Source organism: Giraffa tippelskirchi, chromosome 10 (assembly GCF_054371585.1).
Source record: "Giraffa tippelskirchi isolate mGirTip1 chromosome 10, T2T-mGirTip1v1.2.pri, whole genome shotgun sequence".
In the NCBI taxonomy this organism is placed as follows: Eukaryota; Metazoa; Chordata; class Mammalia; order Artiodactyla; family Giraffidae; genus Giraffa; species Giraffa tippelskirchi.
In genome coordinates, this window is record NC_137284.1 from 160,721,861 (window position 1) to 160,736,732 (window position 14,872).

At 64.4% G+C, this 14,872-nt stretch overlaps 1 protein-coding gene across 8 annotated transcripts in view; it reads left to right on the forward strand.

Annotated features, from left to right (window-relative positions):
* The window catches only part of DNAJB6 (DnaJ heat shock protein family (Hsp40) member B6), a 54,940-nt gene extending 40,433 nt beyond the window's left edge, over nt 1-14,507 (forward strand). For 5 of the 8 annotated variants that reach the window (XM_081535504.1, XM_081535508.1, XM_081535511.1 and 2 more), the window contains exons 9-10: nt 10,104-10,283; nt 13,446-14,507. In XM_081535504.1, coding sequence (XP_081391630.1) covers nt 10,104-10,283; nt 13,446-13,528 — 263 coding nt within the window. In that variant the 3' untranslated portion in view covers nt 13,529-14,507. Of the gene's footprint in view, nt 1-10,103; nt 10,370-13,445 lie in introns of all 8 variants that reach the window. The other 3 variants (XM_081535505.1, XM_081535509.1, XM_081535507.1) reach the window with 1 other exon arrangement.
* The last annotated feature ends 365 nt before the right edge of the window (nt 14,508-14,872 follow it).

Below are 14,872 nucleotides of genomic sequence, written 5' to 3' on the forward strand. Positions count from 1 at the left end.
GAGCGCTGGAGCGGATGCAGTGTGGCCTGCCCTCTCCCGCTGCTCTGCGGAGGCCGTGCTACCTCCTGGGGATGCGAGGCGGCCTGCCTTGGTGGAGGGTGGTCAGCCCTTGCCCTTCTGGGGCCGTCCTCACGTCCTGGAAGCTGTCCCTCCACGCCCAGAGCGCGCCCGGTCTTGAGAGACGGAGTCTTTGGCTCTCCTGTTTGTTTTTTCCAGTGATTGAGGGATATTGGTAGTTTAGAGGACGCACACAGATGTTACTGTGTTTCCGAAGTCGAAAAAGTCACGAAGCTGTGACTCTTTTTTAAGCAGTAATTCCAAGTGACTTTCCAGCTTAAAATCGGGAGTCGTAATTTCCTTAAAAGGATGTCAACTACCAGCACCTTGAGAAGTGGCCAGACTGTTAGGACCTGAGTCCAGCAACTGCCCGGTTGACTCTCATGTGCGCTGCGGTTCTCACGTGCAGATGTCGGTGGCCCCTGGACGGACAGGCCTGCACCGTCGGGTGGAGGTCAGCGCTGGGGCGGCAGCGGGAGGCAGGGGCGGAGACCCAAGCAGGGGCGGAGACCCAAGAGCTGAGTGATATGCAATAGCCAGGCACTGGGCTTCCCAGCTGGCTCAGCGCTCAAGAATCCACCTGCCGACGCAGGAGCCGCAGGAGACTGAGTTTGATCCCTGGGTCGGGAAGATCCCCTGGAGAAGGAAATGGCCACTCACACCGGTATTCTTGTCTGGAGGGGAGTTCCATGGACAGTGGAGCCTGGCGGGCTGTGGTCCCACCGTCTTTGCAATGTTTGCTGGCATTCAAAAAGCACTCTTTTCTGCTTGCACCAAAAAAAAACCCCCACGTGATTTGACCTCTTCAAGAGCATTTACACTTGAAAGTGGAATGAGGTGGAATTGCCTTCTATTGAAAAATGCTTCTGGAGCTCCTGGGAAGACGGTGCGCCTACCGGGGGTTGACAGCACACCCTGAGGTCGCCTGAGAGGGGGACGGGGCCTCCCATGGCGTGGCTGTGCCCCTTGCAGGCCAGTGCAGGCAGGCCCTGCTGGCCTCACCTGCTGCTCTCTTCCCATGCTGATGAGCTTTCCCCTCCCCGGAGCCTGCAGCCCAAGGCCCTGCCACATGTGGAGGCGACGCGGAGCCCAGAGCTGGGCGGGAGGAGAGGTGATCCCTCCGAGCCCCGTCTCTGCCTCCCTTCTCTGGGGGCTGCGTGAGGGGCCCGAGTCTTTGAGGAGCGTCAGGGAAGGCTCCTGTGGAGTCCGGGGCCTGAAGCTGGCATCCTGCCACACGGGCTGTGGGTTCCAGTCGCTTCTGGAACAGCTGTGGCACCACGGGTGTGGTTGGGGCAGCTGTCCAGTGGCTGGACAGGGTCTGCTGGTGGCTGTGGGCGCCCATCGCGGCCCCCGCCCCAGGGCTTGTGCTGCCTGGTGAAGCGTGGACATTTGCTCGTTCGGTAGCCGTCGAGGTGTCTGCGTGGGGCGGTGTCCTGTAGGAGCGGTCCTGCTGGGCTCGGTGCCCGGACAGCGGTGAATAGTCGGGTGCGGGAGTGTGTGCGTTGGAAGCTGGCAGTCGTTAGTCTCCTCCCACAAGGAGCAGGGGGTGCCTCCCTCGTGGTTCTGGGATGACGCAGGGCCCCTGCTGGAGGGTGAGCGTCCGGCGCCCTGTCCTGCAGTCGTCCTTGGATTTCACAGGCGTCTGTCCCACCGTGTTGCTCGCTTGCCCTGATAAGGCGATTTCCCTTTTCAGTTGTCGCATGTTCATTTGACTTAAAGCTGTGTTGTGTTTGGGGGTGGCCTTTGGGTGAATGTCGTACATGTTGCACATCTGAAAGCTTTTTATTTTTCCTTCACGTATTTTCACTTGCATTTGTCCGTGTGTGGCTTTGGTTTACTTGGAACGTTGGTGTGTGTTGACGTCATCCGGCTTGCTCCCTGGTTTCGTCAGTATCTCTGAAATCTCCTTAGACGCGCCCCTGTTGGGGACTCTTGCATCATCTTGTCCTTCGGGTCTTCTTTCTACCCAGGCTGCACCATCACTGTGGTGCCCGCTGGTGGGGGTTTTGGTGAAATACCTGCTAGTTCCTTGGCACATACCTGCTAGTCTGTGTAATACAGGTTTTTAAAACATGTATTTAACGGATGTCAGTGTTAAGGAACTAGACTCACTCATCCTGAGATTTTTATGTGGTTTAAATGGTGTCTTGAGGAAAGTCAGATTTTGTGACCGTGGGGCCCTGCAGAAATCAGTCCGTCCTCTCTGATGGTTTATGTCGGTCACTGTCTGTGGGGACGGCCCTCGGTCATCGTGGGGAGAGCCCCGCTTCTGCCGCACCGCCCAGGCGCTGCCGCCTGAGTGCAGACCGAGCCAGGGAGGGCCCAGCCCAGTCACACCAGAGGGGGGGTCCCCCCCATCCAGTCTGGCCCTGATGGCTTCTCCTGGGGCCTCTTCCAGCCACGTGGCCCAGGCCCCAGCCAGTGGTCTCTGTGGGGGGTGGCATCAGCCTGGGGGCCTGGGGCTCTGTGAGTGGGGTGGGCGGGGGAGGGCTCTGTGGGCTGGGCTCTGCAGGTGAGGGGAGGGGGCTCTGCGTGCTGGGGGCTCTGCGGGCGAGGGGAGGGGGCTCTGCGGGCTGGGGGCTCTGCAGGCGAGGGGAGGGGGCTCTGCGGGCTGGGGGCTCTGCAGGCGAGGGGAGGGGGCTCTGCGGGCTGGGGGCTCTGCAGGCGAGGGGAGGGGGCTCTGCGGGCTGGGGGCTCTGCAGGCGAGGGGAGGGGGCTCTGCGGGCTGGGGGCTCTGCAGGCGAGGGGAGGGGGCTCTGCGGGCTGGGGGCTCTGCAGGCGAGCTGCTCAGTGGCTCCTGAGGGCAGACGCAGGTCCCCCCAAGGCCTCCTTCTCGAGAGCTGAGCGAAGGCCTGGATGTGGGCCGGGGGCCCTCAGGCAGCCCCAGTGCCCAGCGAGGGCGGCTGGCCTCTGCCTTGCTGGTGGCCGTCCCACGGGCCTCCAGCCGTCCACCCCTGGGGTGTGAGGGCGGGCCCGTCTCCTCTGGAGCAGCCCGCGGCTCATGGACGCCCTGTGCTGAGCTCCACAGGCGCGTGGTGAAGGGGGCGGTGGGGCTGCCTCAGGGCAGGGTGAGGGAGGCAAGGTCACGCCTTGGCAGTGCTGGTGGGGAGGCCGACCCCTCGGGGCGTCACCAGCGTGGATGCTGTGCGGGGCTTGGGTTCGGGCGGCTGGAACAGGAGGCCCTTGCTGTGGCCTTGGCCTCCATACCCAGCCGCGTCCCTCCTGCCCCCTTCCTGCGCTGCCGGCCGCCTCGGTCTGCCTGTGGTTGAGGGCCTGGACCCGCTGCGCTCCTCCGTCTCCCGTCCTCAGTCTCATCCTGGGGACCACTCCCTCCCCGTCCCCGCCTGTCTGGGCCCTGGCCAGGGGCCGGGGCCCACCGTGGGTCAGCGCTGAGCCCCGTGAGAACAGGGCAGTGTCCCGTGTGCCGGCGGGCGCGTACTGGGATCCTCTCAGGCCACTGGTGCATTTTTGGGTGTTTGAGTAATCCCAGTATGTGTCACTGGGATTCCTCCTGTGAGGAAGCCTGGGATTAACCCCGCGCTCACCCCCTTACCAAAGAAGAGCAAAACGCAGCCAGCACTGAGGCCTGGGGGGTTGTACATATTTGGAAAAAGTGACTGGTTTTAATATAAGGAGGTTTGCGTTCATTTGCACGTTATCAGCCAGATTCCTGCTTGTGTTGGGACTCCATCTGGGGGAAAGAAGCGAAGCGTGTGGCTGCTGCTAGGACATTCCCCTCATAGCTCCTCGCTGACTTCACTGAGCTTCCGCACAGGGACCGGCAGGTCGCAGTTTGTGTTGAAATTTTATCTCACTTGGTGCCACAGGGCAGGATATTTTCTGGTGTGTGTGTAGTTTCCCAAGTGAAAAGGACGCGTGGATGGTAACCCACAGGAGCTTGAGCTAACCCGTGTGTTAGCGCTCAGTTCCTGCACGGGAAAAGGCTAGCGGAAATGACGCCAAAACCAGTCGATTCTCTTTGGGTGGTTGGATTGGTGTGACTGACATTCCTTCGGGTGAGGTGCTTTGCATTTATGTAGTAAGTTGTTGAAACAAAACGCCCAGTGAATTCTCATAGGCGAGCAATGTCTTGTAATTGATGGGATCATATGGAAAACTTGGAAGAAGCTGTAGAAAGAAGCCCTAAAAGTGGTTGGTTGTCAGCAGGTGAGATGTTAGGTGTAGGGGTGGGATGGCAGTGGCCATCATCACTTGCTGGTTTAAAGTCCTGAATTTTAGGCTGTACCACAGGGGCGGTGCGTGGATGTGAGGATGTTGGTGCCGTGGTGGGTGGGTTGGTGGGGGACTGTCCCCTGCAGGGTGTTGGGGGGCCTGCAGCGGGAGCCTTCTCTGTTTGAGGGTGGGGGGGGTGCGATGCAGGTGCTAAAGAGCGACCCAAAGCTCCGTGGTGGCACTCTGTGCTCCGTGACCCTTGGCGGACAGTGTGCTTTCTCTGGAGGTTTCTGTTCGGCGAGGAGCAGCCCTGGCCATTGTTGAACTGTCCACAGGGGGGCCAGGGTCAGAAGTGCGGAGGGGACGTGGTGGATGCTGGCTGTGTGGGGCCCTGGCCCCGGGTGTAGCAGCTGAGCATCACAGGGCCCGATGCTGTTACTTAAAGTGCAAGACTCCTGGCTGCAGGCGTTTCCGGGGTGGGGACAGGCCTGGGTTTGGGGCCACCCTGTCCTTAGGGAAGGGCCTCCGTCAGCCTCTGCACAGCGTCTGCGGTCGGAGCCGTGGCCCAGGCGTCGCCGCCGGGGGGTGTCTCGGGCAGTGTGTCTCCTCTGGCACTGCCCACGGCCGGTGTGTGTGTCCCGCCCTCCTGCCGCCTGAGGTCAGGACCCTAAGTGCTTCCCCAGAGCTACCGGGCCTCCGAGGACCGGTCGCCCCTGTGAGAAACATGCTCTCCAGCCCAAAACCGAGGACGGACTCGGAGACCCGAAGCACAGCGATCGCGAGACTTAATGACGGGCTCTCACCCTCGCAGGCACACCCCACATCTGCCTCCAGGCGCGAATCCCCCGTCCAGGCCCTCGTGGGCTGAGTGCGGTGGGGTGAACAGTCTTCCAGGCCTTGCCGAGGCTTCTCCCCTTGGGGTGCCTCTGCTGCCCCGGGCTTTCCCAGGAAGGAGCCGGGTCTGTCCTCGCCTGGGGGGGTCTTGCTGGGGCGAAAGGGGTTGGGGGCAGGACGTGGCCGAGGCTGCTGGGCCCACGGCGGCCGCGCCTGGGGGGTGGCTGGCCCCGGACCTGCTCCGCCTTCCAGCAGAGACCTATGCATCCTGTCCCTCCCCGATGGGGGCACATGCAGCCCTGGGGGTGCAAGGAGGCTGTGGGCATGTGACCCCAGGGTAGTGTGACCGGGAGCCCCAGAGCAGACGTGCGCAGGGCCGCCCTAGCTGTGGGCGGCGCCTCTGTCTCTAGCGCTGGCCTTGCCTCTGCCAGGAGTGTCCTGCGCCCCCTCAGGATGGGGCGTCTGGCTCCCAGGCGCGGCACTGGCATCCGCGGCCCCGGCCGCCCTGAGGGCAGAGCCGTCTCTGCTCTGGACGCCGCTGCCCTGGGAGAGGCTGGAGAGTGTCTGGGGCATCGGTTTGGAGCCTGGGTTTGGGGCGTGTACGCCCATCGCTGGGGAACCTTGCAGACTTCTGCCATGCGCGTTCCGTGGCCATCAGGGCAGCTCCCGAGCTGGGCCTGGCTGCGGCACGTGGAGACCGACAGAGGCTGGCCTTGGTTCTGAGATGCCAGCTGGGCCCATGTCTGCCGATGCTTCTGGCCCTGGATGCTTGTTTCTCCTGCTCAGAAGCCATGGGAGCCACAAGTCCGCCTCACCCAGGCCTGGTCCCAGGTGTGGTCACAGCCTGGGGGCCCTCATGGGGCCCGGCTTGCCAGTGCCCAGGGTGTGCAGTGAGCTCCCTGTGGGGAGCACTGTGTTCTAGCAGCAGTCTGTGTCACCCGCCGCTGGGCACAGTTTTGAGGATGGTGGTGGTTCAATCGTGTCCGATTCTGCGACCCCATGGACTGCAGCACACCAGGCCTCCCTGTCCTTTACCATTTCTGGAGTTTGCTCAAACTCATGTCCATCGGATGATGCCACCCAACCATCTCATCCTCTGTCTCTCCCTTCTTCTCCTGCCTTCAGTCTTGGGGTCTTTTCAGTGAGTGAGTTCTTCGCATCAGGTGGCCAAAGTATTGGAGTTTCAGCTTCAGCATCGGTCCTTCCAATGAATATTCAGAACTGATTTCCTTTAGGATGGACTGGTTGGATCTCCTTGCAGTCCAAGGGACTCTCAAGAGTCTTCTCCAACACCACAGTTCAAAAGCATCAATTCTTCGGCTATCAGATTTCTTTATAGTTCAACTCTCACATCTGTGCATGGAAAAACCATACTTTGATTATACGGACTTTTGTCAGCAAAGTGATGTCTCTGCTGTTTAATGCACTGTCTAGGTTTGTCATAGCTTTTCTTTCAAGGAACAGCATCTTTTAATTTCATGGCTGCATTCACTGTCTCTACTGATTTTGGAGACCAAGAAAAGAGTCTCTCACTGTTTCCACTGTTTCCCAATCTATTTGCCACGAAGTGATGGGACCGGATGCCATGATCTTAGTTTTTTGAATGTTGAGTTTTAAGCCAGCTTTTTGACTCGCCTCTTTCAGTTTCATCAAGAGGCTCTTTAGTTCCTCTTCACTTTCTGCCACTAGGGTGGTATCATCTGCATATTCTGAGGTTGTTCCCTGGTATCAGCTGGTAAAGAATCACTTGCAATGCAGGAGACCCGGGTTCGATCCCTGGGTTGGGAAGATCCCCTGGAGGAGGGCATGGGAACCCACTCCAGTGTTCTTGCCTGGAGAGTCCCCTGGACAGAGGAGCCTGGCGGGCTGCAGTCCGCGGGGCGGCAAAGGGTCGGACGCGACTGAGCAACTGAGCACATGGCCGGCAGTCTTGATTTCAGCCTGAGCCTCCTGCAGCCGAGCGCTTTGCATGATGTCCTCTGCGTCTAAGAGGATGGTGGCCTCACGTTTTGTAAACCTGTTAATGCCCAGTGTTACTCTGCGTGTAATAGTGGGTTCATAATGAGCGCTTGGATGAGCACACGTCCAAGGATCTTGCAGAAAGTACTCAGCGGAAATACTGGGAGAAGTTCTCAGTATCCACGTTTCTTTCTGCAAGCCCCCCGCCCCCGCCTAGGACCCTCTCCTGGCGCGTGACACAGGTGGGGTTTTAGGGGAGCCTTGTGGGGTCGGTGACTTGATCGTCCTGCCCCAGACCCAGGGCCGCGGGGCTCCTGACGCTGTGGGGGGCCGGCCCATGGGACAGTGGGGAGCACAGCCGTGCAGGTACCAGCGCTTCTCAGGGGCTCCCAGAGGCCATGGCCCCTCCGCCCTCCCTGGACAGTCCCTGGTTCAGAGACCCTGTGGCCTGGTCCTCGCGAGGGGGAGAGGGCTTCATGACGGCGGGCAGGAGGCGGGAGGGTGCCAGGAGTCGGCCCTGGGCTAGGGCCGCCTGGGTCAGCATAGCACAGCCCCTCACCGAGCTGGGTGTGCCCTGGGGGCAGGACTGCCCGGGGAGGGGGGCCACCCTGCGTGAGCGGGCGCACGTGCTGCCCTGGGCTCCAGCCCCGAGGGTGCGTGCGCACCCTGGTCGGTGGTCAGATGGCCTTCTGGATGCCGAGTGGACGCTGGGACCCAGGAGGGTCCCCCCTTCGCCCACACCGGGTCCCGGTCTTCGGGGGGATCGCCAGACCCTGAGCTCTGGAGTATGTTCTATGCTGTGTGCTTTTTTAAAAATAAGAGCAGCTGTCAAGTTTTACAATGTTCTTCATTTTATTTACATGCCACGGGGCACACAGGATCTTAGTTCCCTGAGCAGGGACCAAACCCTCACCCCCCGCGGTGGAGTGGAAGCCTGGCGTCTGACGACTGACAGGGGCTCCCTGTGTGCCCTGAGCAGCAGGCCTGGCGTCTCAGCGACAGCTTCGTGCTCCAGACAGACGGCAGGTGCAGCCCCAAGGACCGGGGAGGCGCTGGGGCCGGGAGGGGGCCCCGTGCAGCTCCAGGGTCTGCGGGTCCTATGGAGGCCTCCCTGCCTGTGTGCTGGCGCCCCTGGAGCCCGTCCAGAGCAGACAGGCGTCCTGCGCCCCGCCTGGCGGGTCAGCCTCGCCCTCACGGATGCGCGAGGTTGCACAGGTGGGTTTCCCTGAGCGGAATGGGGCTGGCGGAGCCCCGCCTCTTCCTGGACAGCTGACGGGCCCTGAGGGTCCAATGTGACCCGAGGCAGGTACTGGCAGCAGGCCGGCCCCCAGGATGCCTGCCCCCCCCACGTCCAGGCTGCCGCGGGCATGCGGCTGCTCATAGTGAGCCTGCCCAGCACCTGGGCGCTCGGGCCCCACCTGGCGGCGCGGTGTCCCTGCCAAACCACGAAGCCACCGGGAGTGCTTGGCTGGCCGCTTCCTCCCGGCTGGACAGGAGCCAAGCATGGGTTCAGGGGTGACCCTGAGCTGCAGGGTCGGGCTGCCCACCTTCCCCCACTTGCTGCATCCAGCGTGGATTGGAGGTCGCGTCGCTGTCACGGCGGTGTATTAGCTGTGGCTCTGGGGCCCCCTCCCCCAGAGTGCTCCGCGTATTTGGGGGTCCCATGCCTGTGTCTGTGTGTTGGACCCCGCGGCCCCCAGCCCCCCGGGGTGGATCGGCCCCCGGGAGCTCCCGGCCCTGCCCCGCCGCAGGCCCCTGCACTCAGGCGCTTTCCTCCCGAGACGGTCGTGTCCCTGAGGTGCTCTGTTCACGCACACACCCCGTGTCCCTGTGGTGCTGGCGACCCCTCAGGGGTGACGGGTCAGTGGAGGGCGGATGGGGGGGCAGGGGGTGAGGGCCACGCCTGGGCCTGCTTCCTCAGCCAGCGCCCCTCGGGGTGGGCGTCTGCTGTGAGAGCGGCCAGGGCCCCTGTGCTGACCACCAGGTGCCCCTCCTTGCTGTCAGGCCTGAGTGTGCATCCTGGGGGGGATTGTGAGGCTGGCGGAGGCCCACCCCATGGTGCCTGCCAGGCTGCGGGGCGGGCAGAGGCTAAGCAGGGCGCGGTGTCCACTCAGGAGCCAGGCTGCCCGCGAGAGCCCTGGAGGAAGCACAGGCCCCGGGTCTGGGCCCCCCCCAGGGTCAGTCTGCCTCACTGGTGAGCGTCTGTGCTGCTGGAGGAGGATGCCTCTGCCGGGGCAGGTGTGGGGTTTGGGGAGGAGGTGGCGTCTGGAGAAGACGGAGGCGAGGCCCTGCGCCCCTGCCCAGCACCAAGCCTGGGGCCTGGGGACCGGTTACCAGGGCAGAAGCAGCTGTGATTGCAGCCCCCCACCCTGAAAGAGCAGGGCTCTCCTTACACATTTCATTTCGGGAGCATCTCGGTCGTCTTGTCCTCCACGTTTGCCAGGGGCCAGCAGGACTGGAGGGGGTCTGCGGTGGGCGGGGCGGGGCCAGGACCTGGACGACCCCGCAGGGCACGCCAGCCGGCAGGGGCTCGGGGCTCCGCACTCGCTCCGGGGAGCACAGGGGTGCCACCACCCCCCAGGGGCCCTGTTTCCCGCTCCGGGACTGGGCGCTGGGACTGCAGAGGAGGAAGCCGGAAGTCGCTCTGTGACGGCTGTGAACTGTTTTCTGATTTGTTCCTGGTGTTCACATCACATTTTGAACTTCCATTTTCGAAAAGACTGATACAAACCCAGCCTTTAGAGCGCGGAGGCACGCGCTCGGCCGTGTGTCTGTGTGACCGGTGACCGTGTGCGCGGGTCCTCAGCTCAGCTCCGGCGGCGCTCTGGCCTGAGCTGGGGACGCGGGGTGTCCGCCGCCTCCATCGCAGCAGGGCCTGGGGGGCAGTTGCCCCAGCAGGGCCCACGGCCGGTGATGCCCGCGCAGCACGGGTCCCGCCGTCACCCTGGGGCCGGCGGTGGGCTTTCGGGATCCTTGAGCCCGGGGCGCGGCGAGGCCCAGCCTGGATTCCCCTTTCTCTCCTCGAGGCTCAGCTCGCGGCCCCCGGCCCGGCTCACGCGCGTCTCGTCCTATGCTTTCAGGTGTGGCCGACGAGGACGCCTTCGCGGAGGAGTGCCTGCGACGAGGCCAGAGCGCGCTGCCCGCCCAGCCCGCCAGCTCCAGCGCCCGCTCGCTGAGGCCGCCGCGGCCCGCGCCCCCGCCCCGGCCGGCGGCCCACGCCGCGGGGATGGACGAGGACGCGCCGGGCGCCTTCTGCGCAGGTGTGCACCGGGACCCCGCCCCCCGGCCGCCGCGGGGCCCCCGAGGACGGAGACGCCGCCTGTGCTGCTGCGTGCTGGCCTGACGGGTGGGTGGGGGCGGCCGGGCGCGGCCACATTAAACGGGCGCCAGGCTCCCAGCACCGCATGTGTGTGTTGTCTCGGCAGAGCCCGCGGGCATTTCCCCCGGGAGCCCTCCGTCTGCGGCCTGAGCCCCGCTCCCCGCCCTCCTGCTGCTCACGGAGGGGCCTTGGGGCCCCTGCCCCCGAGGGTCCTCTCGCCGGTTGCCGGGTGCTGACCTGGCCCACCCTCACCCGGGGGAGGTCTCTGCCCTCTTCCAGCTTCTTGACCCGCCGTTATCTTGGGGGGCCTGGGTGGGTCTGTGAACTGCGGTCCCCATAGAAGGTTCTGGGTCACGTCTGATGACACGGCTGTGTGCAGGCTGGACCTGGCTGAGTCTGGAGCCAGGCGATGGGAATCTACAGTTTGGGTGGCTCGTCCGTTCCAAGCGCCCCTCTTGGCTCTCAGCACTGGAAGTCGCCAGGTTGACCACAGCAGGCCACTGGGTGGGGGACAGGTGGCCCCCATCCCCGGGGTCAGGGTGACGTCTCAGTGAGGTGAACTGCGCACCTGGGGCAAGGCGGGGGGGACCCGAAAGGAAGAGGCCCGCTGCTTTATTCTCCTGGAACTTGCTGCCGGGAGCTCAGAGCCTGCACCCCCCTGGTCCCCCCCCTCACGTGGAGCAGGTCCGGGTCTGCCCCTGAGGACAGGGCTTGTCCCGTCCGCCTGCCGGATGGTGGGTGTGCTGGGCCCCGAGCCAGGTCCGCAGAGCCCCCGGGATGGCGGACAGCCTTCCCCTGGGTGGCCAAGTGAAAAATAGAGACGGACAGAAGGGCTGGGTGAGTTCAGAAGAGGCTTGCTGTGCCTCGCGTGGGCCTGCGGGCGTGCTCCCCAGTTCATCGCCACCTCCTGGCCCCGACGGCACGCAGGCTGGACGTATGGGGGGCAGGGCCATGAGTCCAGCTTCCCGGACACAGAGGACTTGAGTAGGGGTTGTGTGGCTGGAAGGGATCCCTCGGGTTGGAAGGACCTGTCTAGGGCCTGGGGCCCAGGCCTGCCTCGAGGCGCTTGTCTAGACGTCTGGTCAGGAGGTGGAACCGGGGGCCACGGCGAGGCCCGTGCTGCCTGTGGGTAGCGGAGGCCGGGCCCATGGAGGGGAGGCCAGTGGCCGCTGCAGGGGGTCTCGGGAGAGTAGGATTCAGCAGGAGAAGCAAAGTGACTGCAATCCCGCCCAGGTGCCTGCAGGTGGGAGGGTGTCGACAGGAGCCCAGCACGTCCTTACACACAGCAGGCGGTGGGCTCCCTCTCTGCCGGGTCCTGCTCCCCGCCGTGTCTCGGGGTGGCCTCGGGTGGCTGGGGGCCCTGACATACGCTGGCACTGCCAGTCCACCTCTTGCTGTTCACGTCCGCCTCCCGTACCGAGCCCTGAGGCCTTCAGCAGCGCGCCAGCGTGAAGCTGCCAAAGGGTTCAAGATACGATGTCTGTGTGACTGTAGTGAGCTCTTCAGCTTCTTACTGGGAGATGACAGCTGCTTGCTCCGAAGGAAGGTTCCAGAAGCTGGAAAAGGTCGCTGGGGTCACAGGGCGAGTAGGTCCCCAGCAGCTCAGTGCCCGCAGTGCAGTGATGGCCCCCGCCGGGCACCCTCATCCCCGAGATAAGCTGCCCCCGGCGGGGCGTGCCCCCCTGTGGCGGGGAGGGTCCCATGGTGACTGCAGCCATGTTGCCGCATCTTGGGTCGTTTTCTTAGGAGCGTGTGGGGAGGAGCGTGGCCCCCACAGCATGTCCGGTGTCCCTGCCTGGATGAGGTGCCCGAGAGGCTGGCGGGCAGGTTCTTATCGTGGCGTGCGCTCAGCCCTCGGGGCGTGGACTTGCGGGCCCCGGGAGGGCCTCCTGGGTGGACGGTGTGGCCCGTGTCGTGTGGTTCAGGGTCGGGCTGGTCCGCGGGGGGCGTGGGGCAGCTCTGTTCACCCTGGTGGTCCCTTCTTGCTGGTGCTCCTGTGAAGTGTGGTGACCGACCCAGCTTTATTCAGAGGGCGCATTGCATGCCTCTCGGGACCCGTAAATCGGACAGCGAGACGCGGAGAAAGGATTAGTGTTGTCCATTTATGGATTCCACACACACCAGAGGTCTGTCCAGAATGTAGAGCTGTTAAAAAGGAGAACAGAAATTATTCAGCATGAAACAGATGCTCCTGAGAGAGAGGAGAGCACTGGTCCTTTACCTCCCCAGACCTGGCGGGGGCGCTGCGGGCCCTCCTGGGTCGGGGTCAGGGTCTCACGGCCTGTGAGGCCCGAGTGGGCAGGAGTGGGTCCGGGCTCCACTGACCTCGAGTGGACGGGGCAGCCCGGTCACAGGGACGGGGCGGCTGGAGGAGGTCTGTGTCGGCGGGGCTTGTGTCTGGGCGTTCTGTGCCCGCAGCTGAGTCGGGGCGAGGATGAGGCCCCACCTCCCTGTGCGAGGGCCAGCGGGTGTTGGTTCTGTGAGAAGAGCATCCCTGAGTGGGTGCAGGACCTGTGAACCTACTGGGGCTCTGGCGGTCACGCTCTGAGTCGCACCTGCTGGCCTTCTCAGGCTCAGGGGCCCACGTGTGCCGGCTTACAGAGCCGCGGTGACTGTGGTCTGGTTCTGGGCAGGACGTTCACAGTGGCCTTTTGTCCCCCACAGTCAGCGTCCGTGTGGACGCGCACACAGGCCCTGAGCTGTTCGTGCGGGGCGGCCCCAGGCGCCTGGCTCCGGGTGGAACCCCAGAAGGCGAGCGGCTCGGGCCCTCGTTCTCCTCCCCAGCCTCGGGCAGGCAGGAACGCTGGACACAGTACCCGCTGGGCTTCTGGCTGCCGAGGGGCCCCCGGGGGGCCCGTCCCCCTCCGGGTGCCTGGGGCTGGGTCGCGGGGCGGGCGGGCGGACGGGCACTCGGCCTCCGGGACCCGGGGTGCTGGTGTTAGAGGCTTTCACCGCCAGGTGTCGAGTCAGCGCATGTTTCCCTTGGGCTTCAGAGGCGGAGCAGGCGGGAGTTTGCCGTGCGGTTGGTCTCGTCAGCGGGGTGCGGGGTGGGGGGGTAGTTTAGAGACACGCGCTGCAGCGTCTCACACGCCTGTCTCCGTAGGATTCAAAGAAGGCGGCAAGAGGAAGAAGCCGAAGCACAGAGAGGAGTCGAAGAAGAAGAAGCCGACCAAAGGCCCCCTCTAGATGGGCCGCGGCGGAGCAGCTGTGTGCACTCGCGTGCGCCCCGCAGGAATCCTGCGGGGGCGCACGGCGGGGCCGGGGCGGGGTGCGGAGCCGCCGGCCGCCCCTGCCCCATCCGCCGCGCCCCTGCCCCATCCGCCGCGCCCGCGCGTCCCCTCCGGCGCCCCCGCAGCCTCCCGCTGCCCGGCGCCCCCCCGGGGTCCCGCCGCCTCGGCCGTGCGCGGGGTGCGTGTGCATGCTCTGACACGCCCTCTCCTCCTGCCGCTGCGTGTGTGAATCTAGGCTCCAGTTAAGCACAGGGCGGCGTGAAGGTGACCCCCGACCCCGGGCGACCCCTCCTGCAGCTTCAGGGAGCCGACCTTCCCCAGGTGACCTGGCCGCTCGAGGGCTGGAGTCGCCCTCACGTTGACGGTTTTCATCCCAGTCCTCTGCAAGCAGTCCGTTCCACCCCAGCTCGCCCATCTCCTCCTGCACCCGGAGCTGTTCTCCTGGCAGGAAGGCGGGAGGCTACAAGCTTCTGCCCTGCGGGCCACCTCCGGCTCTCAGTGTGGGTCCGGGCTCATCGGGTCCTGAGCACGCGCGCTGAGCTGAGAACTGGAGCTTCGGCTCCGCTCCTCCAAAGAGCTCCCCCCTCGCGTGGGGGTCCTCCAGCTTCCCGCAGCTGCCCCGGCAGGGCCTTCCTCTCCAGCAGCCCCTCGCTCTCCCCTAGGCACCGAGGGCTCCGTGAGAAGCTTCTGCAGGGATTTCACACTCCAGCGGCCCTTGCCCAGGGGCCCGGGCGTGTGGGGCGGCTCCGAGCATGGGCAACGGGAGTGAGCGTGACGCGTGTGGTTTTTGGGTGACCTTGTGGGGAGGTGGTGCAGGGCCCTTAGGGGGAAGAGTGGACGGTATTTGATGCTTAGTGTGGAAAATGTAACCATGAAAGCATAACGGATTTTAAGTGCTACCCACGTGAATAAACTGTAAGCGTTATTGACTGACACTTACCTGGCATTTGTGAACCCCAGTTACTAGTAACAAAACAGCAACTGTCCTCCGTCATCTCAGTCATGAGGGATCCGGTGAGGTTTTGGGGTCTAGAGCCTGAAATGTGCGACCGCTGGGGGAGACGTCCCCACCGGGCTCGGGACGGTGAGACAGCGGCTGCGTGGGAAGCCGGGCAGGTGCGGGCTTAGGAGTCCGTCCCGGCGGGGCCGCAGTTGCGTCCCGGGCCATGGGAGGGGGACGTGGCTCAGGGCTGCCTCTCTGAGTGAGGACCACCCACCCGTCACGGCCTCTGACTGGGGTCCAGCTCAGCGGGCCACACCCTGGAGCGTCCTGCGGTGGGGACCCAGGACGGATGCTGCG